The sequence below is a fragment of the Pocillopora verrucosa genome, chromosome 8 (assembly GCF_036669915.1).
Source record: "Pocillopora verrucosa isolate sample1 chromosome 8, ASM3666991v2, whole genome shotgun sequence".
NCBI classification, from domain to species: domain Eukaryota; kingdom Metazoa; phylum Cnidaria; class Anthozoa; order Scleractinia; family Pocilloporidae; genus Pocillopora; species Pocillopora verrucosa.
In genome coordinates, this window is record NC_089319.1 from 19,246,247 (window position 1) to 19,272,436 (window position 26,190).

General features: G+C 37.3%; 1 protein-coding gene, 1 long non-coding RNA gene and 1 pseudogene across 3 annotated transcripts in view; 2 read left to right on the forward strand and 1 right to left on the reverse strand.

Moving 5' to 3' along the window:
* The window catches only part of LOC131777741 (cholesterol transporter ABCA5), a 28,168-nt gene extending 6,828 nt beyond the window's left edge, over positions 1–21,340 (reverse strand). For both annotated transcript variants that reach the window (XM_066170938.1, XM_066170939.1), the window contains exons 1-20: positions 20,015–21,340; positions 15,756–15,871; positions 14,635–15,186; positions 14,117–14,433; positions 13,937–13,992; positions 13,255–13,434; positions 12,659–12,765; positions 12,080–12,199; positions 11,412–11,550; positions 11,049–11,139; positions 10,488–10,627; positions 9,484–9,653; positions 9,049–9,237; positions 8,547–8,918; positions 4,393–4,665; positions 3,584–3,868; positions 2,039–2,176; positions 1,381–1,506; positions 571–662; positions 159–321 (exon numbers count right to left, since the gene is read on the reverse strand). In XM_066170938.1, coding sequence (XP_066027035.1) covers positions 159–321; positions 571–662; positions 1,381–1,506; positions 2,039–2,176; positions 3,584–3,868; positions 4,393–4,665; positions 8,547–8,918; positions 9,049–9,237; positions 9,484–9,653; positions 10,488–10,627; positions 11,049–11,139; positions 11,412–11,550; positions 12,080–12,199; positions 12,659–12,765; positions 13,255–13,434; positions 13,937–13,992; positions 14,117–14,433; positions 14,635–15,186; positions 15,756–15,871; positions 20,015–20,498 — 4,110 coding nt within the window. In that variant the 5' untranslated portion in view covers positions 20,499–21,340. The remainder of the gene's footprint in view (positions 1–158; positions 322–570; positions 663–1,380; positions 1,507–2,038; positions 2,177–3,583; positions 3,869–4,392; positions 4,666–8,546; positions 8,919–9,048; positions 9,238–9,483; positions 9,654–10,487; positions 10,628–11,048; positions 11,140–11,411; positions 11,551–12,079; positions 12,200–12,658; positions 12,766–13,254; positions 13,435–13,936; positions 13,993–14,116; positions 14,434–14,634; positions 15,187–15,755; positions 15,872–20,014) is intronic.
* LOC136282911 (uncharacterized) lies at positions 6,833–9,221 on the forward strand. Its single transcript, XR_010718501.1, has 4 exons — positions 6,833–7,094; positions 7,582–7,700; positions 8,527–8,678; positions 9,086–9,221. It is a non-coding gene; the product is annotated as an uncharacterized lncRNA (long non-coding RNA).
* Positions 21,341–21,623: 283 nt separating the features above from the next.
* Positions 21,624–24,144, forward strand: LOC131778114 (uncharacterized; annotated as a pseudogene).
* The last annotated feature ends 2,046 nt before the right edge of the window (positions 24,145–26,190 follow it).

Genomic DNA, 26,190 nt, shown 5'->3' on the forward strand with positions numbered 1-26,190 from the left:
TAAAAACCTCGCCAGTCTAAATGCAGCTTTATGGTTAAAGCAGGATAACTCTGACTGGTTGTTTTGCTCTTATGGTCAAATTTAAAAGGATGGACTTTTTGAAAAGATCAGAGTATAAGGTACACTACAATTTCCAAAGAAAACTTCCTCTTTCTCACCTTTACTATTGCAGAAAAGGTGGAGTCTTCTATGGAAACCATGTTTGAGACTTTTTCTTTTTCCCTCCTAACATCCTCATCGGTTGGATCCATTGATTCCTCACTTTCCAGTCGCATGTAACTGAAACTTCTGTCTACATGTGCGTTGTTCTTGTCATTCATGCTAAAGAGGCAAGCAGAACTCTGACTAAAGCACTCCACAACAAACAAGAAAAGGAAAGGGGGGGGCAAGAGAGCATCAACTTGGAAAAGGTCAATAAAATGCATTCTTAATGAACCTAGAGGTATCCAATAATTGAATTCTGAGTTTTGCTCCAAGCTGGGCTCTTTTGTCAAGGAGTATATTACCTCTTACCAAAAGTACACATTTTTACAGCCAACAACTATCATATTAATTGTTACACTTCATTACCTTTTGGAACACTTGCAACTCACAGCACCACCAGTTTTATGTTGTTCCAAGAAATAGATCAGCACAGAAAACAGAATGGTATGAAAAACAGGCTGAGAAATGACAAAATAGAAGAGACATCAGTTATTACAATGCAAGACATAATGATCAAAACTTCATGTCAAATGCATGTAACCGAAATTCAAATGTTAAGCCATCCCTCTTTCTTTCACCTGGCCCCTATGTAAAACTTTGAGTCCCTCAGCCAAAAGCTCCAAATTGAAAATGAGAGGCCTGCCTGGCCAAAAAAAAAGGGGGGGGGAGAATAAAAATGCAGCTGTGGAAATTTTCTTATTGTAAATAAATTAAGTATTATCAACATTTAGGCTGAGTTGTGTTTCAGTTCAAATCGTACTTAACATGTACCACCTTAGCGCTAGTCTCAGTTTCCATTTTTAAGATGGTAATAAAATGCATTCTGTATAAATTATGAAGTATTCATTACAGCTGGGCTGGAAATCAGAAGAAAGACATTGAGTCATATTTTGATTTTCTATGATTTTTTAAACAATTCCCTCAACCCCCCTCCCTCCTCACAAATCAGCAACTGATCTGAATGCCCAGGAAATAAATATGACCACACCCATCCCTCCTCAAGGCATCTTTTTAGTATTCAACATAAAGCACAATGCTGTAGTGGTAATGCAGTTGAGCAATGGCCACAGCACAGTGCTAATAGGCCCTTCTAAAGCATGTCTGGTAATTATGATTCTCAGAGTGCATGTCTTGAATAACATGGCTGAGTAATGAATGAATTGAGCAAGAACATACAGCAATCAATGTGGCTGGGATGCCATTGTATTTGGTCCACTTGAAGTAGTCGCTTGCAGTGACTTCTACATCAACAGATTGACCACCAGCTCTAAATGCTGCTATAATGGACTCATACCTGTACACCTGTAAAACATAGTGAGACATATAAAGGAAGCCCTTTACCAAGTAAGTCTTTACTTCAAAGGTAGCATATAACAGAGAGAGTGAAAAGTTAGCAAGTGAGCCAAGTAGCCCATGCAGCCCAAGCTTATCTGGGTTTCCTTATCATGAAACAACTAGGAGTATTACTACTCCCCTCTAGATGAGATGCCAGTCCATCACTAGGTTACCCGCCAGCATTTCATCACGCTTCCCAGACAATTTGCTGGTTCCCATTTGTACTCCTGGGTGGAGAGGCCCTATGAAAGTTAGTGACTAACTAAAGTGTTTTTCATAAGAATACAACACAATGACCCATTTAGGTCTCAAACCCAGACCTGTTGAGCAGGAGTCCAGTGCAATGACCAATAATAAGGCCTTTGCATCATCCACTGAGAGAATAGAGGTAAAGAACTGAACTTCATACCGAAAATTTCATCAAGCTTACCAGAGATCAGATAAAATTGTGGCTGAAAATCTCTTAGTACATTTGAGGAAGATTTGTATTTATACTCACACTGTCAATGTAATACAAAGCTCCAAATACTTGATATGGAGGCAACAGGAATACAAACACGTAATGAAGAACAATGGCAGTATCTCGGCTTACAAGCGTATCCACCAAAGATACAGTCAAGTATGGAATTATTCCGGTCTAAAGAAAAAATTAAATAAATAAAGAGAAACATTACTATGGAACAACAACAACAAAAAAGCCACTGCCAAATTCAGAGGGGCAATTACACTCAGTGGATAGATGCCTCTTGATATGGTGTGCACTTTCTTATGTGTCACACCCATGTTCTTATATGACAAAACTAACCTACTTGTATTTCATACTAAAAAGTGCAACAATTTCACAGACATGCATGAAAAGAACTAAGCCTCCCTGGACTTCTTTTGCTACTGCTTTCATAAGGTGTAGGTAATTAAAGAATAATAATGTTTAACCCATTAACTCCATAAGTGATTAACATGTAACTTCTCCCTATAACATCCACACATTATCCAGCCAACATTTAATGAGAATACTCAAACTTATCAGGTAGGAGCTAGTAGTCTTGATCTAACACCAAATTCTTTTGACTTATTTACAAGGAAATGTATAGCAGCTTGAGGGAAGAATTAACAATCAGATCTTGGGGGTTAAAGGGTTAAGAGTAACGAGGGATTTCTATAGCCATATTTTGCAGGGTACTTTGGCCAAACTGCATTGAGCTGGTCAACAATTAATGTGTGAAGAATATTTTTGCAGAAACCCCTGATTTCAGAATCAAAGCCAGACCACAACATTGGAAGTCAGGATCAAGGTAAGAAGCCTACTCTGAAACCTGAGGCTTGAACCTTCAACCTCCAGCATGGCAGTTGGGCACTCTACAACCTGAACCAACAAGACAGCAAGCAAGGGAGCACATACCCCCATTTCCAAAATAAGCTTGTGTAGATAACCTGCACATATGATTTGCTCCATTGTGCCTGCTTGCAAAGCCACCCTTATAAGCCCAAATGAAACAGTCCTGATAGTTGATGATAGTTTCAACTATCATGCACTATTATCAGCTATCATCAACTATTATTTAGTTTGGAAATTTTCAAATTCAACATGATAACTGATGATAGTTTTAGCTGTTTGAACCAGCAGATGATAGTGAACGATAGCTTTTTGGTCCATAGTTTTGCCAAAAGCCAGCTCAAACCAAAATGGCAAATGGTAAAATGACTAAAGTGCCATCAAAATTTTGCAGAATATCTTGCTACTCATTCTATTCATCTCCTGATAGGCTTTAATTAGTATCTTCAACTTGCTACTTCTTGACTAAATTTTCATATGCTGCCAAAATTGCTGACCTTTAAGTGCATGCTATACTTATTTACAATTGTGCAATCTCATTACATGATTTTTTAACCATTATCAACTTTAACAATGAACCATTTGAAATACAAACATGACAGACAATGATAGTGAACAAATGTTGAAACCATCATCAACTATCATTAACTATCATGGCCATATTTGAATGGGGCTTTACAATGAATGACCATTAATTATCATCATACTTACAAGGTCGAACACACTTGGCAAAACTTGCTTGGAGGAATCCCTTGAATTGCACATAAAGGACATGAGATACGAAAACAATATCCCAGCAGGTATGTACAGAAGGGTTGCAATCATTACACAGCCCATAGCAGGGAGAGGAGACAGTGAGGGCGGCTGTAAGACTGGTATAAGTGTCAACAACAGTATCACTGGAATCGATGCTACAATGCCATCAGAGATAAGACGCTCCAGCCAATACACAAAGGATGATACTCCAGACACCCTCAGTAAATGGCGCATCTTCATCTGTGATAGAAGTAACATTGAGTTTTTACCACACTGTAAGTGTTGTGATTAAAAAGGTGACAATAGGCCTATCTTTAAATTGGAATCTTTTCAAACTCTCTGTGTGGTGAAATTTTCTTTTTCCTCAAATTTATTCAACCTTTAGAATAACTATTAATCACACCACAGATGAGTACCAGAATTTTCCACAGAGAGCAAACAAAAGCAACTTGGAATGACATTGGTTTTTTAGTTTACTATCTTCTATGACTGGTCTAGAATACTGTTGTCACCTTTTCAGAAATCAAATGCAAAACCAAAATAACTTGTAATACTAACTTTCCAATTGTTTGCTGAATTTTCTTATGATTCACACTGGCATTTAAGGTTTTTACTTTAAAATCTAATGAATACTTGTGATATTTATCCTTGTTTTGATTGGCTGATAAAATAGCCTTGGTTTTGTCTGGCGACAATCATTCAAAAACAGCTTTATCACAAAGAGCCAAACACACCGAAACCTTCATCCATTTCTTTATTCTCACCTGCCGTTCTGCTACAATCAGAACTCCAAGGTCACCTAGAATAGTGCCGAAAGCTTTTCCAATGAGAAGGAATGACGAAAGTACTACAATGTTGAAAGTCCACTGAGGTTTTACGTCAGGGAAGGCAAGAATGGTTGACTCCAGTGGATAAGGTGCTTTTTTTTGTTTTTTTAGAGCACTCATGTGCAAGATAGATCCCAATATGTTGATGCCAACAGGTACACTATGTACAGCTGTGTCGTTGTATCGCATCTCAAAGCTTGATGAAAGATCCTAAAAGGCAATGCTAACTTGTCTCACAGTGTACATTTGTGTTGAGTGACACACTGAAAAGAGCCTGACAGAAACTTTCTCTTAATTTCAACCTCTTAAGAATGAAAGGCTTCTAATTTCTCTCTACAGTATTACCCTTGAATCAAATGCAAAGGTCATGAGGCTAAAGGAAATAATCACCAATTTAAGATGTTTCCAATTGTCAAACAAAATCTCCTTGTCTGACCCTTGCAAACTGAATTCCCAGTTTTCTGGGAATTCCTAGGAATTCTCAAAAATTCCCAATTATGCAAATGACCCTTGCAAACTGAACTCCCAGTTTTCTGGGAATTTCTGGGAATTCCTAGGAATTCTCAAAAATTCCCAACTATGCAAATTAACAGATAAAAATCTGATTTAAAAAGCTTGGAATTACTGGGAATTTCTGGGAAAGGAAGACTCCAGTTTTGTGAGGACTTGGAATCCCTAGGAATTCCTAGGAATTCTCAGCTTTACAAACTACCTATAATTTAAGAAGTGTGGAACTCTTGGGAATTTCTGGGAATTGAATTTGAGGCAATTTTAATACCCTGAGGTCCACATAAATTCTAAGAAATTCTCAATACCTTGAATGTGAAGGTTTTAAGAAAAAGAGTAATTTCAGAGGCTTAAAACTTGGGCTCAATAAAGGGTATGCTATGCAAAACTTACCAAGAGATATAAATACATGTACATGTTTATAACTTAAAGATCATGAAATTTATTACTCAAACTAAGTTTTAGTAAATCTTTACATTAATATGGATTTTCTCATGAACCAGCTGTCAGTTATGTTAAATGGAAATTGCCAACTTCCACAATAATTAACAATAATTACATTGTTATCTTACTTCCCTAACCTACATTACTGGTTGCCTTTGTTAGAAAACCTTGGAACAGTCAAGCTCAGTTGCCTCAAACGCTGTCAGAGACTTTTTGTTGACAATACTTTTAGTAGAAATTTTATGCCTTAGACAAACAAATTCAACACCTAATTAATCTTTCTTTTTTCATGATTGTTGTTGCTGCTTTTTTTTTCAGTTTTTTGCTCTATTTTCATGACTAATTGCTGTAATTTGTTTTGCTGTTTTTATTCTTACAAAACATTTTTGTAAGAATTCCAATCGATTCCAATGGATCATCCACACACTTTGCAAACATTTGGCATGCAGACAAGACAGAGGTAGTCAATGTTCCCTTTGAGGAAAACACCTTTTATATGACATCTTCAATTTACTTTATTTGAAACTCTGATCTGAAAATATTTGTCAATAAGACTTGTTAGTAGTGAGAAGTACCAACCAAGTTTCCTTTCATAACTTAATTTCTTAAATGTCCCAATCACTGGATCTCCCAAAAAATATTACATCTTTTTATTTTTGGTGCAAATTACAAGTCCTTCTTTATATAAAAATGAAAAGTACTAGTCACACTTCAATAATAACAGCTCTTAAGTTTACTTGTTGTTCTTCTCTGTCTGTCAGCTATCAACAAAATTGTTTTGTACTTCGGGCAGTGCATAACTATTTGTGGATCAGGGTTCCAACACACCTCTGTAATCGCATATAGCTACTTCTGTCTCTTGTACAAATGTTTCTCCTTTGTAAGACGCACTCTACTCTGTTGTCAATACTGCTTTAAGTTCAGTGGAAACGACTGACTCAGAGGAATCGAGATGGCGGTGTTGGAACGTGTTGCTGAACGCTTGCTACGGTCAAGCTTTGTAGATTTAGGTACTGGTACACTGGGATCATCTATGTATCTCTTATACTTCCGAATGTGGTATCCTTCTTTTATAAACATGAGGGTAAAAGACGATTTGTAGTCGCATTCAAAACTGTGATTGGCTTGTGTTATTTCTCACCTTTGCCATTAACACAACTCAAGTGAGTTTCGAGTCTTTGTTTCCTCGACAACTTTCGGCCACAAATCGTGCATTTGTAATACGATCGGTTCTTGTCGATTATTTCTACATAGAGTGAGCTCACATCTTTATTTATATCACCAAGCTATCCATCTTCTAAGGGCAGTTAACCGGTCGGAGAAGTCAGAATAAAGTTGGGCGCTTCTCTTAACACTGCAATCGGCAAGCCAGCGGATTCACTTTGCTAGCCAATGACAAGTCCTAAAAGATCCACGTGATCGGAAACAAAGAAGACTCCATTTGGCGCTCATCTTTGAATGTACTTTTCATCGGTTGATCGCTTTTCTCAACTGTTTTGCTTAATATAACATTTCTAAAGATAGCTTTTATTGTGGTTCAATGGGAAAACGAGAACAGCGTGAGTGTTGTTAAAGAAAAGAAAGTCGTTGGCGCCGTGGAGTTAAAAGAAGGGACAACAGTTGACATATTGACTGGTACAAACAAGGGTCGAGTGGCCATCTGTTTGCAACGATTTTGAAAGTTTGTGGTGAGTAAAAATTGCGATATTCGTTACGTGATCAAAATCTTATAAAAGAATAGATGTAGCGGGTTGAATTAAGCTTACATAACGCTCGGCGCAACTGAAACTAGACTAATTCTGAGAATCGAATCGGTCACTTGCATGCCTCAGTTTCTTAAGCTTATGCTTTACAATGAAATAAACCTATCAGTAAGGTTTCAAGATTCCTCTAGTCACGTTTGGGAACATTCAAGATTCATAATAGGAACTGTTATTAAACAAACCTTAGTACATAAAGAAGCCCTCCTTGGTAAAAACAAAATAATGTATTCAGCCCTTTTTTAGTAAAATCCATGAGAGAGATGTACTAACTCCAATATAAAAGTCACTCAATATAACAGAGATTTCTCAATTTGAGAATCCAATGAATGCCCTTTTCCTCACAGCCATCTTAAAAGCCTGGTCTGAGCTTTAAATATACATATTTTAATTTTTTTTTTTTTTTCAAATTCAGATGTCAAGGAATCCAGATACAAAATGGTCAAGGTTCTTGTTGACAACCTCATTCAAGGCCAACTCATTGTGAGCCCAGGAAAAAAAATACAAACAGTACAAACAGCAGCTAAGTTTGCAGTTCAGGATAACTTCATTCTAATTTATTGTTACAGTTACAACAAGATTTTAATCAAAAAATCAATTTTATTTGTCTGTAATTAGCCCCTTCACTCCCAAGAGTGCTTGGTTTTCAAATATAACTTAAGATATTGTATTTTATGGAAAAGAATCAACAGATTTTATTCACAATTTGTGTCAAACCAAATTTAATGATTGATTAGAACTATTTTATATGAATAGCTGTAATTGAGGATTAATCCATATGAAGTTTTCAAGAAAAGAAAAATAAATCAAATTCCATCCTAATATTACTACACATTGATGTTAATAATTAATCAAAAATATTTTACATGTAAGCCTTAATTAAGCTTCTAAATAAATTTCATTGAATACTTGAATTTTAGCTGGGTTTTTTTAATTTATAGTATCTATTTTATATCATTAGCCTCATATTTTTGCTTAAAATTCCCAGTAATTCTTAAACATTCCTAAAAATTCCCAAAAATTCCCAGAAATTCCTAGGAATTTTTTAGATTTACAGCTTTTCAAGGAAAGTCATTGGTTCTCTGAGTTGGAATTCCTAGGAATTCCAAGTCCTGTTGGCTATAAACTTGGAATTTCTGGGAATTTCTAGGAATTTCTAGGTTTTTAGAACCAGAGTTGTTATGGTTGGGAATTCCTAGGAATTCCCAGTCCAAATTTACCATGAAAATTCACACCTTTATTCCTAGGAATTCCTAGGAATTCCAAAAGCCATTTCGCAAGGGCAGTACCATTGATAGCAAACATAAAGAGAAAAGTGGGGGAAATAAACAACTAATGCTCTTGTTGTATTTTAATTCAGGCAAAAATACTATTACTTACGCTGGACGACGACAAATTGTCTGTAGGAAACTTGAGAATGTCAAATCCCAGATTGTACAGATCACTTGATGAGTTGCTCAATATGCTACTCATAGAGGACACCAACAAGGTGCCAACACTATAATCACTCAGGTATTTCATAACATGGTCCATGGCCTCTTTGGTTGAGTTCTGGAGAAGAGCAAAGGAGGCATAACCCTTTTTACTTCCAGGTTTCAGATACATCTTAGGTGTCAGTTTCAAACCAATTGCTGATTGGCTGTCATTCTTGGCTACACGTAAAAGTGAAAGACCAACAAATATCAAAAATAGCAGAATAATAATTTTGAAAAGTGATGTGGCTGGTGAACGGATTAACATTAACCAGTGAATCTGAAAAGAAACAGAAAAGTAAAGCTCATTAATTTCAGCCATGGTATAAATGCAAACCCAGACAAAAAAAGTTTTACTTTTACAACATCCAATGGAAATCTGCTCTAGTTTGTCTTGAGAAGTAACATACCCGCATTAATCCTAAGACTTGTTGTTTTGCCTTCCAGACTGGTTTCTGTGAATCAGCCATCAGTTCTGGATTATTCAGTTCCACCCCTGTGTTATTTGGGGCATCAACAAACCCAGAAATTCTACAGCCTCTGTCTTCAATGTTCATGGCATCTGAAGGTGCCAACAGATTTGCATCACTTTGTTCAAACTTGCATAAAGAGATAGAGAAGAAAGGACATCAAATGGGGTTACTTTAAGGTAAAGGCAGATAATTTTCAGTTACAATAGCACAAATATGGTGGTACACTCAATTAAATTCCATTTTCTAAAGCATATTGCTGTGGCACCATTATCAATTTAGTTGATAATCCTAAATTACTAGCTAATCATATCAGCATGCCCCACCCCATTGTTAGAGTATTAATTTCCAATTTTAAACTCAAGGATTTCGTACTGTTTCTCGTGCATCATCTGTTGATATTTTACTCTCTTCAGAGGTGCCCTCTAGTTGAAGAAATACTTCTTCTAGAGTTGTCATGGAAACACCATAACTTGTCACGCCTAATAAGGGGGCGGCACAGCCTTCTGAACTGTCATTGTTGTCCTCAAGTGCCTTGAGTAGATCTGAAATGTATGTACTTGAAAATTGAGTGATTATATATTAATAGGAGATGTCCTTAGAGAAAAATTTTTCATAGGCAGACATCCCTAAGGATGATCATGACAAATATACACCACTTGAATGAGTATTACAGTCAACAACATCGCAGGCAAACTGACCAATTAGTTTAAAAAAACTGCAGTTAACCCTTTACACCAAAACATCAGTATGCATATTCTCCATACTGTTCTCCATACATTCCCTGATGTGCTGGCAAGGAGAATTTGTTTAACAATCAAAAGCTTCTTCATTTGATTATTATTTTCTATATTCTCATGACCTGAATGTTTGATTCATGGGTGATATCAGGAGGAGAAATTAGGTCCGAGCTACCATCACCTAGATGATCAGATTACGTGATCAGACAGACAGCTTTCTGGTTACAATTATTGATAGTGATTAATTTTGGTGTTGGTAATTGCCTGATAGAAGTGTCTGTTAACCTTTTGACCCCTTGGAGTGACTAGCAGCTAATTTCTCCTTATAATATCAACACCAAAAATGCATAAAGGTCATGAGAACAAAGGAAATGATCACCAACTAAAGAACGTCTTAATTGTTAAACAAATGCTCCTTGTCAGCACCTTAGGAAAAGTATGGAAAACAGTGTGGAGATTATGCATACTGATGTTAGGGTGTTAAGGGTTAACAACTGGTTCATCTCAAAGTAAACATGGGAGGAAAATTAATTCACAGCTGAGTTGAGCCAAGTCATAATGTTTATTACAAGAAAAATACCACCAAGGTAACTTGTAGTTGGCCATTTTACAAGGCAGTTAATTGTTCATTAAATTTACCTGGAAAACATGATACTTTTTCCACAGGAAGGGAAAATGCCATTTCTTTGCCATGGTGACGGATAGCTTCTGCACCTTCCACTTTGCTTTGAACAAGCTCAATTAATGGCTGAGTGTCACAATTCTCTGCTAGAGCCATACTGAAGGGAAAAAATATTGTTAATTGAAGAGTGCCTTGCAATTGCCATAAAAAAAAAACCAGTCGAGTAAAAGTAACCATGACAGTCAATCAGAAAAAAAGAATATATCAAGGGTCAAAAAGAACTCAAAGTAAAAACTAGCAAACCACATAAAGTGCAGGAAAATATGAAAGATCAAGTCCAAATTGACTTAAACCTATAACTCCCAAGAGTGACTGAGACAGAATTGCCCCTAACAATATCAAGAAAACAAGTGACAAGAATAAAGAGATGTATAAATTAAGGAAGAATTTACCAAATACTCCAAAACAAACACTGTAGACAGTAAGGAGAATTACTGAAAATGAGATCTTGGGAGTAAAATGGTTAAAAAACTACAGGCTGAAAGAAATTATGATATAAACTTCTGGCCAATACTTACTTCAAATGATATCCAATTCCGAAGCGATTCTTGAGAAAAAGCGAGCTTCCTGAACAGCGCACTCTTCCTTTGGATAAAATAACCTTGTAATCTGGGAGTATAGAAACATAACCATTCAATAGACAATACCATCCTGATTTAAAAATTCACAAGAAATTTTCTTCCCCACATTTTAAACAATTTGTGATCCTGTAGGGAACCATTATGATATGAAAAAGAGGGAGGGCTTTGTGAAAGCTGAAGAGTGTTCAGCGAAAAAAGCCCAAAGTAACCAATTAACAGCCAATCAGAGCAGAGATATGAAACACAAATTAGTTACTAGTTACAGTCAGAAATCAGTTGATAATCATATCATTTATTTACCTGCTAAAATGTCAGCCTCGTCCATAAAATGTGTTGTAAGGAGAACCACTCGGTTTTTACACTTCTCTTTCAACAAGGACCATATGAGTCGTCGTGCATATGGATCCATTCCACTTGTTGGTTCATCTAAAATGATCACCTTTAATTTGAACACAATTATTAAATCCTTTTGATCATTAACTGGGAAACTAAGTTGAACAAGTTGCTAACACTGGTGCACTTGACTCTTGGCCAAGAACTCTAATTCCAAGCCTGGACCCACAAGGGTTACTGAGTTGAAGGCTCTTCAGGTTACCACCACCAGTAACTCTGAAGTTGCCTTTCTCCCTTTGGGGGTTAAAATTTCTTGCACAAAGGGGTTCACCTTTCACTCTCAGGAGAGATGGAGACAAAATTTCTTGAAACAACATCACTATATTTCCAAGCAGAAGGTAAGGACAAGGAAGAAAAATAACAGCTACTGTCAACATGTCGTTTGAATTTAAGTTAAACACTAAATACATGGGACTAAAATGATCAGAAATATAAGGCAGACAGCTAGGAAAGAAAGTTGAAATTGTGATTTTCATCTAATGAAAAAGTCAACAGGGGTTGGGTTGTAGAAATTAAATGATATTTGGTTTTAATTTTCTCATAACAATTACAAGTTAACAAATACAGGTATATACCTTTGGATCCCCAATGAGTGCTATGCCAACACTTAATTTCCTCTTCTGGCCTCCACTCAAATCTTTTGACAAAGTGTCCCTTTGGTCTGCCAAGTCAATTCCCATCAACAATGAACTCACCTTGAAAAAAAGTGTGTTACCTCATTTCTTTTCCCTGAATTCCACTCTGCATCCTTAAAATGCACCATTTCACATGATTTGCAGGCACACAGGTTATAAGAAAAATCATGGCTTTTCATCTACAGCCAAAGCTGATTCAAATAAAGCAAATCATCTTTTTCTCAGAGAAAATTAGGGTGTCTTATGATTTCTTTCTTTTTCCTTTTCAAAGGAAGCAATTTTAATTCATTCTCTCTGCAAGTTAGATGAACCACTATTTTGGCAGTATCATGAAGAATCACATGGGTATTCAAAAGGTGTCATTACTCCAAAATTGGCCTATAGCAGGTGCAGGTTCCATTCTAAAGAAAAGGCCTGAGGTAACATTGTAGACCATGTACTGGCTTGTCATTAACCTATGCAAGTGGCAAAGATGTTAACATGCAATAGAGATTTGTTACAAGCAATTAGCAAGTTTACCATGACACCTCTCTGCTCCACTGGCACTTCTTTCAAGCCAGAGTAGAGCTCTAAATGTTCTTTCACTGTCAAAAAGTCATAGAGTACATTCTGCTGCTGACATACACCTTGCATAAAACAAAAGCAAATAACATGAAAAATTAGTTATATATAAAGGATTGTAAACCACCACACTGATAAATAGTAATTTTTATATACATAATTTTAAATTTAGAAATCTAAAGCCTTATAAATGTGTTTTATATCTTCGTGTTTGTATTTCGCATGAAATTGTAACATATTCTATTTAGTTTATACTCAGAGCTCCCATTGATAGCAGGTGGCTCTTTAGGGCTTCTGATGGGGCTACCCTGAGGTTTATTTTTATTTTTAAATAGAGGCATCCATCCATCCATCCATAAGACATGGTCATAACCAAGATTACTAACAAAGGAAATTGTAGTAAATTTGTGGAGTATATCACACTAATAGGTAGGGTTTACCCCTCCTTTAATTTAGGTTAGGGGATGGGTTGGTGGGAAGTTGCACATTGAGCTGGGTTATCAATGAGGACTGATTGGCAGAAAGGGAAAAATACACTTAATTTGCATTCTCACCAATGCCTTTTCTTATTTCCTGCATCTGACTGGGGTCGGTGATGTCCTTTCCATAGACAGTGGCATAACCCTCAGTAGCAGGAACCATTCCAGTCATCATGGCTATTAGAGTTGTTTTACCTGCTCCATTGTGACCCAACAGCGCTGTCACATGACCTTCATATATATCCATGCTGACCCCTAAAGGTGTGACACAAAAGTTATCATCAAGGCCAGGATCTCTACACAAGGACTTAATCTTCAAAGATAGAAGAAAGTTCTGTCTGCTCAATTTAAAAGAGAGAACTGGTGCATTAGTCAGAAGTTTACATGCTTTAAAATGACTGACTATAACTATATGAGTGAACAGCTGACTAGCTGACTGACCTAATGCTTGTCTCTTTATGTGACTGATGAACTGACTACCTCATGTTCACTTGCCTTACTGACAGATAGACTGACTGACTGACTGACTGTGTTGAATAACAAGCTGACTCTTGACTGATTAATTGATTAACTGTCTATCTACATGACTGCTTCCCATGCTGCTTAGCTGACTGACCATCTTATGACTGACTAATTGAATGACTGACCAACTGACTGACTGGTGACTAACTGACTAACTGACTGGTGACTGACTGACTGACTGACCAACTGACCACCCACTGACTAACTGACTGATGATAAGTTTAATAGCTCTTACCATCAACTGCAACAACCTCTTCTTTCCCATGGTAAACTTTCCTTAATTTGTGAATGCTGAAGAAAAAAAAAACAGAAACAAAAATACAGCCACATAGTAAAATTCATTTGGCACATCAACACAACTGACAGTTTTTCTCTCTCATTCAAGCACTCTTAAAATTACACTAGTTTGTAATACCTTATTACTTCATTCCCCTGTAAATCTGCTGGCATGGCCTCAATATCTTCAGATACCTCCTCCACTCTTGCGGAAAGCTGTTCAGAAGGTGCTGTCCCTTGTTCCTTCTTGCTACAGATACTTTTCCAAAAGGATGGTGTAAAGATGAAGTAGGGGGGCCTACACTGACCACACTTACCAGGAATCACTGCATCAAAGCACAGAGCCAGCAAAAGATACAAAACAGTGTCCACCAGCAGCATCAGAGTGGGATAAATGGATGGAAAACTCCCTTTGGTGGACCAGTTGTCAAAGTTCAGACCTTCCCCTTCAACAGCCTAAAATTTTAATATGGAACAATTTTTCAAGGAACTGTGGACAAACCAATGTCTTCATTTATCTATACTTACTTCTTCAATTTCAGACGAATGAATGTCTATTCTATGTGTGAGTTTTAACAGCCTTATAGTTCTTTAAATGCATTCAATTTGCAAATAATGAAGGTGTGATGAATGAGAAAGAAAATAACATCAACCTACCTCATGCAAGGCAAAAACAAATGCTGTTGGTGAAAAGAGTGACAATAACCACTTCACCACATTAGACACTTCAAAAAGGACAAGGAGATTGGCAATTGTGGCAAGAATTGCTGTCACCAGAGATGCAAAGAGGCCAGCAATCGTGACACTTTTGAAGAATGGTGTCAGCATTAAAGACATTGTGATGATGCTTAAGCCATACAGGTAGCAGATGATGACCATCACAATGTAGTTGCTATTGGAAAATATGTTTCCCAATATTGTGATCACATTCAAAATGAGGACGGCTACTAGCATGATCACTGCATATGTAATAATCCACGACAATAAGTATGCGATATCAGAAGTACCCACAATCCTCAACAATTCCTTCAGTTTAAGTTCCTTCTCCTTCAGATTGACAAGGACTACAGGGAAGTAAGGTACAAAGGCAAAGACCATAAAAATCAAAATAAGGGAGGCAAAATCTTCTTCAGGTTGCCTGTAAGATGCCTTTGGCATCATCTTTGCCTTGATGTCTGGGACATTGTAGTGAGGTAAATTCCCTTCAACCTTTAACAACAAAAAATTTCATAGATCAAATCACCTCTATTACTTAAAGCAAATTACAAGTCAGAGGACTAAAATTAAAATTTGTCTGAAAAGAACCCTGTATACCTTCCAGAATTTATTTTCTTTAATCACTGTGCATGGCTAATACTTAGACAAGTAACAAATTAAGAAAAATAAAAGACCAAGAGATTTTTACAGTCTAAAATCAATCTACTTATCATCCCATTTTCCCACTCATGTTGAAAGATTATTGACTGTTAAGGAACTGAAATACCAGCTAAAAAAAACTGGGGCAGATCCAGAGGTGATTCAGGCAGTTTGGTCAAAATGAAAATCATCTACCATGTGCAAATTTGTTATTTCTTTTTTTTTCTACAATTTTCCCTTAAAACACTGGAAATAACTTTTTTCAAGACATTTCATTCAACATTCTTGGCAAAAGCATACCATCTGACCTCCCTCAGGATTGTCCTCTTTTCAGTAGATAGTTATTGAAACCCCCCCCCCCCCAACTCCCCTCACTAAATCCTGGGTCTGCCTGAGAAAAATTACATTTCACCAGCAATTACCTTTGTAATAGCAGCATCAATTATTGTTTGCAGGGTTGCTATTTTGGTTGTAATATAAGAATTGGCAGGGCAGCCCCCTGAAAACAAACTGTTGACATCATGACATTCACCTAGACCTGAAAGGAGGAAAATAATTAAAAATTGAATAGTTGTGTAAATATGTTTTGAAGTAACATTGCTCTACACAGGAATGATATCCTTCCCAACCCAACCCAACCCAACCCAACCCAACTCCACCCAACTCAACTCAACCCAACTCCACCCAACCCAACCCAACCCAACCCAACCCAACCCAACCCAACCCAACCCAACCCAACCCAACCCAACCCAACCCAACCCAACCCAACCCAACCCAACCCAACCCTACAAATTAAATTAGGCTTATATAATTTTTGTGGCTACTGCATTCTGGGAATGCATAGCCATCATGTCATTGCCTGGTAAGTGCTTGTCTAAGTTGTTAACTTTCCACAGGAAGCCCAGCTGACTACTTGCCTCAAGTTTGTGAGGTTATTGCTGTTTCCTAGTTGGGATTCCTATGTAACCATGCAATCATTCTAAAATACCATGTTTATAGCATTAATAGCAGTATGATTGGTGTCAAACAAAATTACACTCGTTTAGCACACCAGTTACAAATACAATTCACTGACAAATGTGGAGTACTTTGTGGTTGGCTGGAAGAAAATCGCACATGTGCAGCTGTCACTCTAAAATTGTGCTTGCCTGTTGTTGGTCACTATGTAATGACTTGTCATAAGTTTACATACTATAATGGCACACAATCTGTACTCCCTCACTGATTGGTAGATCTCAACAAGAACTCAATCATATACCAACAGGATTTAATATGTAAAACCAACACTTCAAAATGTGACCCAAGCACAGCTTCCTATCGATTGAGACATTCCATGTGTGTTCTCTCCATGTGACTATGAGATACTCAGTGGATTTGAGGGTTTTTTTGTCTCTATTTTATAATGATTTTTCCTTATTCCTTATCAGTATCCAGGCACAGTTTTCTAAGTGTTTGTAAAGTGTTAGTTTATCAAAAGTTTTTCAGGTTTTTTGACACTTTGTGGTGATTTTATACCTTGCAACCAAAATGCTTGTTCAGTCATGGCTGTCGATCCTTCCATGTGTGAATTTGAACAGCCATGATGATTTGTATGTGATTGATCAGCTTGATTCTGAATGTAACATTATGACTCAATATTCTAGACTTAATTATATTACATTGTTATGTATTGATGAAATTGATTCTGAGCTATTCAATATCAATATTTATCTTATATGTCTATGCAAGGTACATGGGCTGGTAACATGATAACACAAGTAGTAGCTGATACTTTGAATTTAAAGTTTTACATTGGAGAATCAGATGAGAATTTTATGGAAATTACATCGGTTGAACCAGCAAATGCTAGAGCAAATTGAAGGTTAGAATATATAGGACATAAAGGTCAACCGCATAGTGTATTAACATGTCCGGTTATTTCTGGAAGGAGTTTAAATGGTGTTAGCAATAGCACTAATGATTTCAATGAATTTGAGAACAATTCAAACACAGAATACATTGTGAATGAAAGTGATCCTCACAGTAATTTGCACTACTTAGGCAGTAGTGAAAATAAGGCCTGAAAAAAATTCAGGCCTGTACGGGATTTGAACCCATGACCTCTGCGATACCGGTGCACTGGTATCGCAGAGGTCATGGGTTCAAATCCCGTACAGGCCTGAATTTTTTTTTTTTCAGGCCTAATTTTCACTACTGCCTAAGTAGTGCAAATTACTGCGAGGATCACTTTCATTCACGTCTTTATCCGCAGTTCAAATATATGACTTTCATATATTCTTAACCACAGAATACATTATTAACACACAAAAAATCCATGTTGACAATGCACATTATGAATTGATAAGTTATCCTTATTGCTACAATACAAATGGTATTGAGTTGATTGTAATGAGGTTCTTGAACCTTCCTCGTATTACACTCGTTGTATTATGTTGCTCCCTTATAGTACCACAAGAGCATTTGTGCCTAAAACTTTTAGAACTTTTGAACAGCAATCTTCGCACTCTAGTGCTTGTCTGTTTATGGGTGACTTCAAAAGAGTATCTCTTTAAGATAAATTTACAAGGAATAATTATAAACAAAAAAGTTTCAAGTGCTACTACTAACAGTAAAACATGTATTGACCTTATATTCACAAATCTACCAGAAACACAAATCAGCTTCCTTATTTTAGAAACACATTTTTCTGACCACTGGGGTGTTTGCGCATTAACCAACTGTTTTTGGATGTATATGTAAATTTGACTACAAGTAAGGTAAACAGTTTGTCATGTCAATATGCTATAGCAAAAAGATGACATGTTGATGAAATATGAAAATATTCATTATTATTATTATTATTATTATTATTAATACATGTTGCTTTCATGAACCACACGATGCTTTTGAAGTTCATTTTTCTTACATTTTTCGATGAAAACAAAACATGTTTCAGATGAAACATCATCCATCATCAGTTGTTTAATGAGAAGCAAAATGAAATTATGCAATAAACAGTATAACAAAGTGAGACGTTAACAAGAATAATTTTAAAAAAAAGTGAAACTATTTAAGCTAAGAAGGGAGACTAATTAGTATGAAAGGGATAAATAAGATGTTTGACTTGGGAATTTAAAGATGGCTGCTCCCAAAGGATGTGCATGGCTTCCTCAATTTTCAATTGGAAGCTTGTGGAAGCAGAGTCCAGAATTTTAAAACAATCTTCTGAACAATGGGAGCAACAATTTTTAGAACCTCTTGGGTGCTGAAAGATGTGGGAATGTTTGTCAAAGGAGAAATGTTTGCAGATGCCGGTGGCAATGTGTTTGTTGGTTTCACCAACATAACAGGCACTACAGCTTGCACATGAAAAGTTATATATAATTTGCAATCGTAAACCCCCAGGGATAGAATCCTTGACCCTAAACCAACTCTTAATTTTAAACGGGTTGAATACCAACTTAATGTAAAGATCACTGCAAAATGTGCAGCTATATGCAGTCTTAGACTATGCATTTTTAAATCTTGTCAAAATAATCTCATGAGATGTATGCTTGTCTAGATACATTTCAGGGGAAGGAGGGTACAACCTTTCCCTACTATGGATGGGGATGTGCTACCAAACAACCTTTCAAAATAATCTCAAGAGATGTATGCTTAAAGTAGGAGCATTTCTTTCCTTAGTCTGGATGGGGATGTGTTACCAAACATCCTACTGTTTTTGGGGTCTTGGACCCTAAAGAGGATATACAAGGTACAATTTTCACATCCTTGCTTCTTTACCTGAGAGGTTTGGGGACAGGGAAAATTTGATGTAAGAAGGCTTTTTTTACAATACAGGTAAATTTGGAGCAAAAAAAGAAGGCAACATTCTGTCTGATAATTCCGTCTGGCCACTTCACATTTTAGGAGGATCAATGTTCCAGGTCTTGGGTTTCAGCTTTGAATATTGTCACACCCTGTCATACTGGTTTCAAAAACACACCTCATGAATATTCTGCATCTAAGGCGTTGATGTCATAAATAATCAATGTAAACAATGCATTCGATCATATACCATTATGGAATCATGCCCATTAAAAAGCATCACCCAGGAAAAGTGGGGTACCCATGATGCTTTGCAGGCACAGTGACCTAGGAAGGAGGTTGCCAGCTTTGGTCTCTTAAGATCTGAATTAACGAATTCCCAAACAGGAGTTGTAAAATTTCACTTTGCATCCATTTAGAGACAATGGAGATACAATTGGAACAATTAATATTGTTTGAAAGTGATGAAAAAAGTAAATAGACTTTACCGACGTGTTACCGGAAAATGAACACAATAACGGGCTAAAAAGGAATATTTATGTAATGTTATTTTGCTTTCATGGTGAAATTGATGGTCAAACCTCGTAAATCTGCTGCATTCCAATTAAAAACCCGACATTAAAAGGTAATTTAAACTACATAGCCTAATCAAGATAATGCTACTAATTATGTCTATTCTTCTTTGATGAATGGCGCTACGTTTCGGTTGTCTGAGCAAGAAACAGTACTTGTGAATACGGCATACACGGGGGATTACATGATTGACAGTCGGATTGACAGGCCTGCGTGAAGTTACGCATGCTCTCTTTCTCTTTTCTAGCCTATTTGCATTTTCCCGTGGGACATTTTTCAATGGGTGCGATTCCATAATGCACGTATGTGTAGCTGTACTCACCGACAAGTCTCTTCTTTGGTAAGGGGAGTCGACCTCTCGGGACGCGAAGTGTGTAAGCAAGTCCTTTCTCTTTGCCATTCCAAAATTCGATTCCCACAAGAAGGTTGGTGTGCTCCTTGTAAAAGGCTATCAAACTGTCTGTAGTGTTAAACTCAACATATTTTGCACTGTCCTTTGAGGTGTTCCTAACTATCTCCATAACCGAACCAGCATTTGCGAGATTGTTGGTGACATAGCCGATATTTGGCTTGGAGCTCGCAATTCCCGGTAATCCAGCCAGTCCCATGCTGGAAATTTTCGCTGTCGGTATTTCATTTTCTCTTACAGCTGGTTTCAGCTCCGTTATTAACCTTCTTTTTATGATCGCTAACGTCACAATGAACCAAATTGGGATGAGTATCTCTTGCAAAGTTTCCCACTTATTCCGCTTTTTGATGTGGAAGTTTTTCAGAACGAGGTATTTAGTTTGTTGTACAATTCCCATTATTCGTCATTTAGGAATCACATAAGTACTTCGATCAGTAATCGACATCGAATACTCTTAAAGTATAAAGGGATTGTTGTTTTAAATCGCTGAGCTTTGTCTGCGCATATTCTGTAAATTTTTTTATTGTTTTTTTAGAGGGCACGGTAACGAATCTTGCAATCTAATTGGTTCTTTACCCGGTCAGTATTTTCCTATCTCTAACCACGGGCCAAGGTAACGCTTTCGTGAGTTGCCGAGTACATCCCAACTTTCGTTGTCATTTTTCATATATATACCTCGTTTTCCGGCTGGGCAGTATTTTTAAGCAAACACGTCGGTCACTACCTCAAGCCGATAAATAACTTATGAATCCTCTCTTTTCTCTCTATCAAATCACTTTGGTTGACAGAAAAATATTGGTTTCAGAATGAATTTGTATAAACAATAGTGTCATTACGTTGGTTGACAAGCGGCCTAAAAACCGTCTGCAATTAATTTTAATCGTTCACAAAAAGTACCCAGAAAGTTGAGACGTGAGGTATTTGGTTACAGTTAAACTGAACGATGGAACTTTCATTCATTTAATATCTGAATTTTCTCGAGCAATTTGTTCGTAGTGAAAGAGCGAGCGAAGTTTTAATTTAAGTTCTACAACAAATATACGCTCCTGGTGAGTCTTTCCAATTCCGTTCAATTTGGACATTTGTACCTTAAATTGCACAACAGAAATTGAAGGAATTTTTTGAGAAAAGGCCGCATTACATTCCCTTGTGTCTCGTTGGAGTGTGCCGTTCGAATTTAGTTTTTGTGAAGGAAAGATCAGAGTTAAACACGCCATTACAGCAAACAAACGAGCAAACTCTCACAACTTCAAAATAAAAAAATTGAATTTACTCACAACTACTTTCCTCGCCGTTTACTTAATGAACAGAGGTAAATCTTCGTACATGAATGAATGGTCGATGAGAGTGAATAATACTTTCCGTTAGATCATTAACTGATTTTGAAGAAAACATTGTCGTGACAGTCCTTGCCAAACTAGTTCTGTTTGTTTTCAAATGTTCCCACGCTTTTTTTTTTCTTGCGCGCTCTCTAATTGACAGGTGTCAGATTGTGACAGATACTTGTAAAAATAATGTTTCAAAGTTTGTTTGGAAGCCTTTTAAATCACCTTTATCGTTACGGAAATGAAAATGTTTCGCTGAGGCATCTCTCTTAAATTTGCATCACCTCTATTTTAACTACCATTTACCCACTCAAAAATTGTTCAGTTTATGGAAGATCTTGCCGTATTTACGTCCATAAATCATTCGGGTTCTTTCGGAAAGAATTTCGTCAAGTTTAAAAACAATAAATATGTTATTTGCCGGCTGGGAGGTCCGTATGGTGAAAAACTGTGACCGAGGTCTTGAAAATACTGCCCGAGGCCGTAGGCAAACAACACGACAAACAACTGGTATGCTTCTGCGTCGGTTTCCCGCTGAGGAATCGTTAACGAAGAGATGCAAGAAAATACGTTGGAAAACAACAATGGGTCGAGTATTTAAGAGAAACTTTCTTGACATTTTTCCCTCTCTAACTAAGACGGAAAAGTCAAATGTGTCTTAACAACGGTTATAGTCTTGCCTCAATCATCTCCGGTTTTATCTTACTCTTTTGCTGTGTTTTGGTGGGAATTTGTCTAATTACTCGAGCTTCCGGAAAGCCCGAATCCTAAGAATGCAAGCCGTTCTTGGTCGCCAAAAGGCACCCGATTCGCTCGTAATTAAGCGCTTATTGAAAAGGTCAAAAGATCGGGAAAATGAAATTACACTAACATTAAATAGCATGAAACTCTTAACAACATACATACATGAAATTTAGTGCAGGAAATTAATTATCCTGGTGCCAAGGATAAAATGAATTTTAATCACTTTAAGGCCGTGGGTGCTTAAAATACCTTCACTTGGTCTTCCCAAATGCCGACCCTTGCGGCACAGGCACGAATTTTGTCGCACATCGCTTTCTTGTTGGAAGTCACTCCCTCGTTGAAAAACGTGGTTGGCTCTTCCTTTTGTTCTTCGGAATAAACTAATCGGGACTGCCTTTCCATTGTAAAGTAAAAAGGTCAGACGCACATTAACCTTATAATACACACTATGCGGGGATACAGAGTGAGGAAGCAAAGGGTTAGCCAAGGGTGCTGTACAGAGCGTTAATATTTTTAAATATTATGGGATTAAAATCCCATACGTCACAGGCTCACGATAGGTAAATAGGCCCTACTTTGACTGATTATATACGTTAATTCGGTGCTAATTAAATCCGCATGTAAGCGGTTAAATTACGAGCGAATCGGGTGCAAAGGAGGGGTCATGGTCACAGGCGTTCCTTGCGTAAACCGCGGAAACTGGCGATGAGAGAGCGACAACTTATGTTATGTTTGCACCTCGCACACAACATAGTTTGCAGAATGCTGTATATCGCGAAGGCTGCCTTGCAAAGACCCCTGACTTATACGCTCATCTCACGTACAAACACACACGCCGTTCGTGGGGGGCCCACACTAAATTATGTCGAGCGTTTTCGGAATGGGCTGGTCAACGAACTCTATAGCTTGAAAGCTAGCCAAATGTGCAAAGTTCATACTAGTTCTCACGAGATAACAAATAGTGAGCCTTATGTTCAAACTACGAAAATACTGGCAAAACTGTGACAACCGATTTTACAACAAACTATGATGCAGAGACGAACACCTCACTTGCTGAAAAAATAAAGAATGTTCGCGAACACAACTTCGGAAGTGGCACTAACAACAGCGAATTGAATAAGGATGCCGTGACACAAGCAACTTGAATTGTAAGGTTAAATATCTAAGTTTAGCTCTTCCTGTTTCCGTTATTGGTTTTTATTGGGTTCAATACTTGTAAAGTACGACTTGGCATTTTGTAAATAATCATTATTATTGTACAAGGATGTTGGTTTGCTCTTCGCATGGAGTTGTATGTGCGTAATAGAAGACATGATGAATATTCTTGATGACTGTGATATACTAGAAAAAGTTGTTAATATGACTAATGTACATGAACATAATGATGTTACAGTGTCAATAAAAGTACAACAATTCAGATCTCGTCATGCAAAGTATGTACATTATAATTGTACTCGTGTTTTGTGTGAATGCCGGCATGGCTATAAACGTGACCGTGAACCAAGCAGAGTACCAATGAAGATGTTAAAACGTCCCTCTGAGAAAAGTAGAAAACTACAGAATTATGTACAGGGCCGTTTCAGTAAAAACGAACCAAAGTCATCGGAAGTCCATGATCTTATCAAAAATAATGCAACACGAAAGAAAAGTACACAAGAGTCAGGTTTGCACAAAAAATGAGAAGGAAACCAATTTTTAGAACAAGAAACGTTAACTCTTCAATGAGATATGTCCACAATTCAAGAAGAGATAAACATGGAAAGAAATATCTCAAACACTTAAGGTTCTTTTCGTGGGATTTCCCAGACAGTGAGTACAAGGGTGTAATTCACAGAGGTAATTTTACAATGTATGGAAAACTTGCGGGGTGTCACGCTTAACTGGGAAGTGTTGTATTTACAACACATTTTACGACTAGCTTGTGCAACTTGTGTCTATACTTTATTTGCAACTGTAAAATTACCAGTAAAGTTTTTGAAAGTTTTGTCCAAATTTGCGTGGAATCTGGGTTGGCGGAATCATCTAAATACTCTGTGAGGGACCGTGAAACACACTTAAATCAAAACAACATTGCTTTATTTATTATTCGGAATGGAAAAGATGCGAAACAACCTCGGTTAATCTAACAAACACGAAATGTGTTGTAGTGATCACACGAAATGTGAACACAGCAACCAGACTTGAGAAGATGCAAACCGGCCACGCTATCGTCGCGACAGCATTGCATTGTTGTTAGACTTGTAATAAATGTGTAATAGTTTTAATGATACTTACCTCGTTTAGCTTTATTTATGAAAATAAGACTGAAGAATTTACGAAACCACGATTTGATCACACTTTTGATTATTTAAGACTTAATAAGAGAATGCGCTTCAACTTCGAGATCGAGTTTGAGATAGTGGAAGATTCCACAAAGCGGGGCAGAAATAAGTTGGTGGACAGACGTGGTTACACTTACAACGTTAAAAGACGTCAAGGCAGAAACACTGATTGGCAGTGCACCGTTAGACCGAAGGTACAGTTTTACATTCATTTCTTTCAGTTTTTCAAGCAGAAGATCGTAGCGCTTGATCTAATGTAACTGAAATCTGTTGATGTGAGGCAATCGAAAAATTGTTGATGTAATGCTATTGAATATTTGTTGATGTAAAGTAACTGAAAAATTTTTATCTAAAAATTAGATTATGCGTCCTCTCGCTATAGTTGGCCTCATAATCTGGTTGTTGTATTTTAAGTTCTCCATAGGGTAATGTCCGTAGAGTTTCTGTAGTTGAGAGGGCGTCAGGTGAACTTGTCTTGGCTCCCACGCCGCACAATCACCCGAAGCAGGTGGGCGCAGGCTCAGCAGCCCGGATTACTAAAAGGACAGAAAAAGGAGGCTGTCGCGAATTTGTTTAAGCCGCTATCTGCAGTCGTTAACGAGGTGCTAATGGAGGAGCAGACAGATGATCCCTGTCCCAGTTTGCCAAAGCCGGTAAACCTCGCCAAAGCAGCTAACCATCTTCGGCAGCGATTGAGACTAGCAGATTCTGTAGGTTTCGAGTTTGAATTCCAGCCCGAAAACATCCCTGAGAACTTTCTCCGTGGAGATATTAAAGTAAGTATTCTACAGTCAATGTGAAAGGCACTTGCAAGCGAAGTTAAAAAGTTCTTGCAACTACTTTATTTATATTTTCACTATCAAATGTTATAGTTGCACGCGTTTATTGTACTATTTATTGTATTATTAGGGAAGTTATTAAGTTGTATTTTATATAGGTTTTAAGATAGATAGATAGGCTGAATTACCAAGATAACATGAAAAGTATATCTTAAGCAGCTAGAATAACGTTTTGTTGTTGTTTTTGTTTAATTTTACAAGTATGTGGCCGTCGTCACCTTATCTTCGCCACCCATGCAGCAACAGCTAGAGGTGTTATGTAGCGCCAAGGCTTGGTATATCGACGGTACTTTCAAACTTTGCCGAAACCCCTTTAGCCAGCTACTAACCATCAAAGCGTTCGTGCGAAGTGATTCCTGTGCGAAGCAGGTGCCGCTCTTGTTTACGATCATGTCATGGAGAAAGAAAAGCGACTACAAAGCCCTGATGAAAGCTGTATTCGAGTTGCTGCTAAGAACACCATCCGTGAAGCGAACGACACTTCATTACCGAAGAGCAGTTTAGAGTGTCCTTCGAAAACTCATGCCGGCAGTGACGATCCAGAGCTGTTGTTTTCATAGGAAACAAGCCGGCCTATGGAGAAAGGTATGTCAAATTAAATGTTCGATGTAATCAATGTTAAGTCTGTCAGGAGTCAGAAAGTGGACGAAAGTACATTTGGCCATTTACATAGCTCTAGATATAGAAGTGTTAACTCTGTTTACTACAATTAAAGCTCAAAATCTAAAAAAAAAAAAAAAGAACTGAACTATAACCTTGTTACAAACGAAGGAATTCTCGTCTCTGACGATTAATTTTACAAGTCGTAAGTCTCTTTATTAAATACCTGATTTTTGTTTTGTTTCAGGTTCAAGAACCTG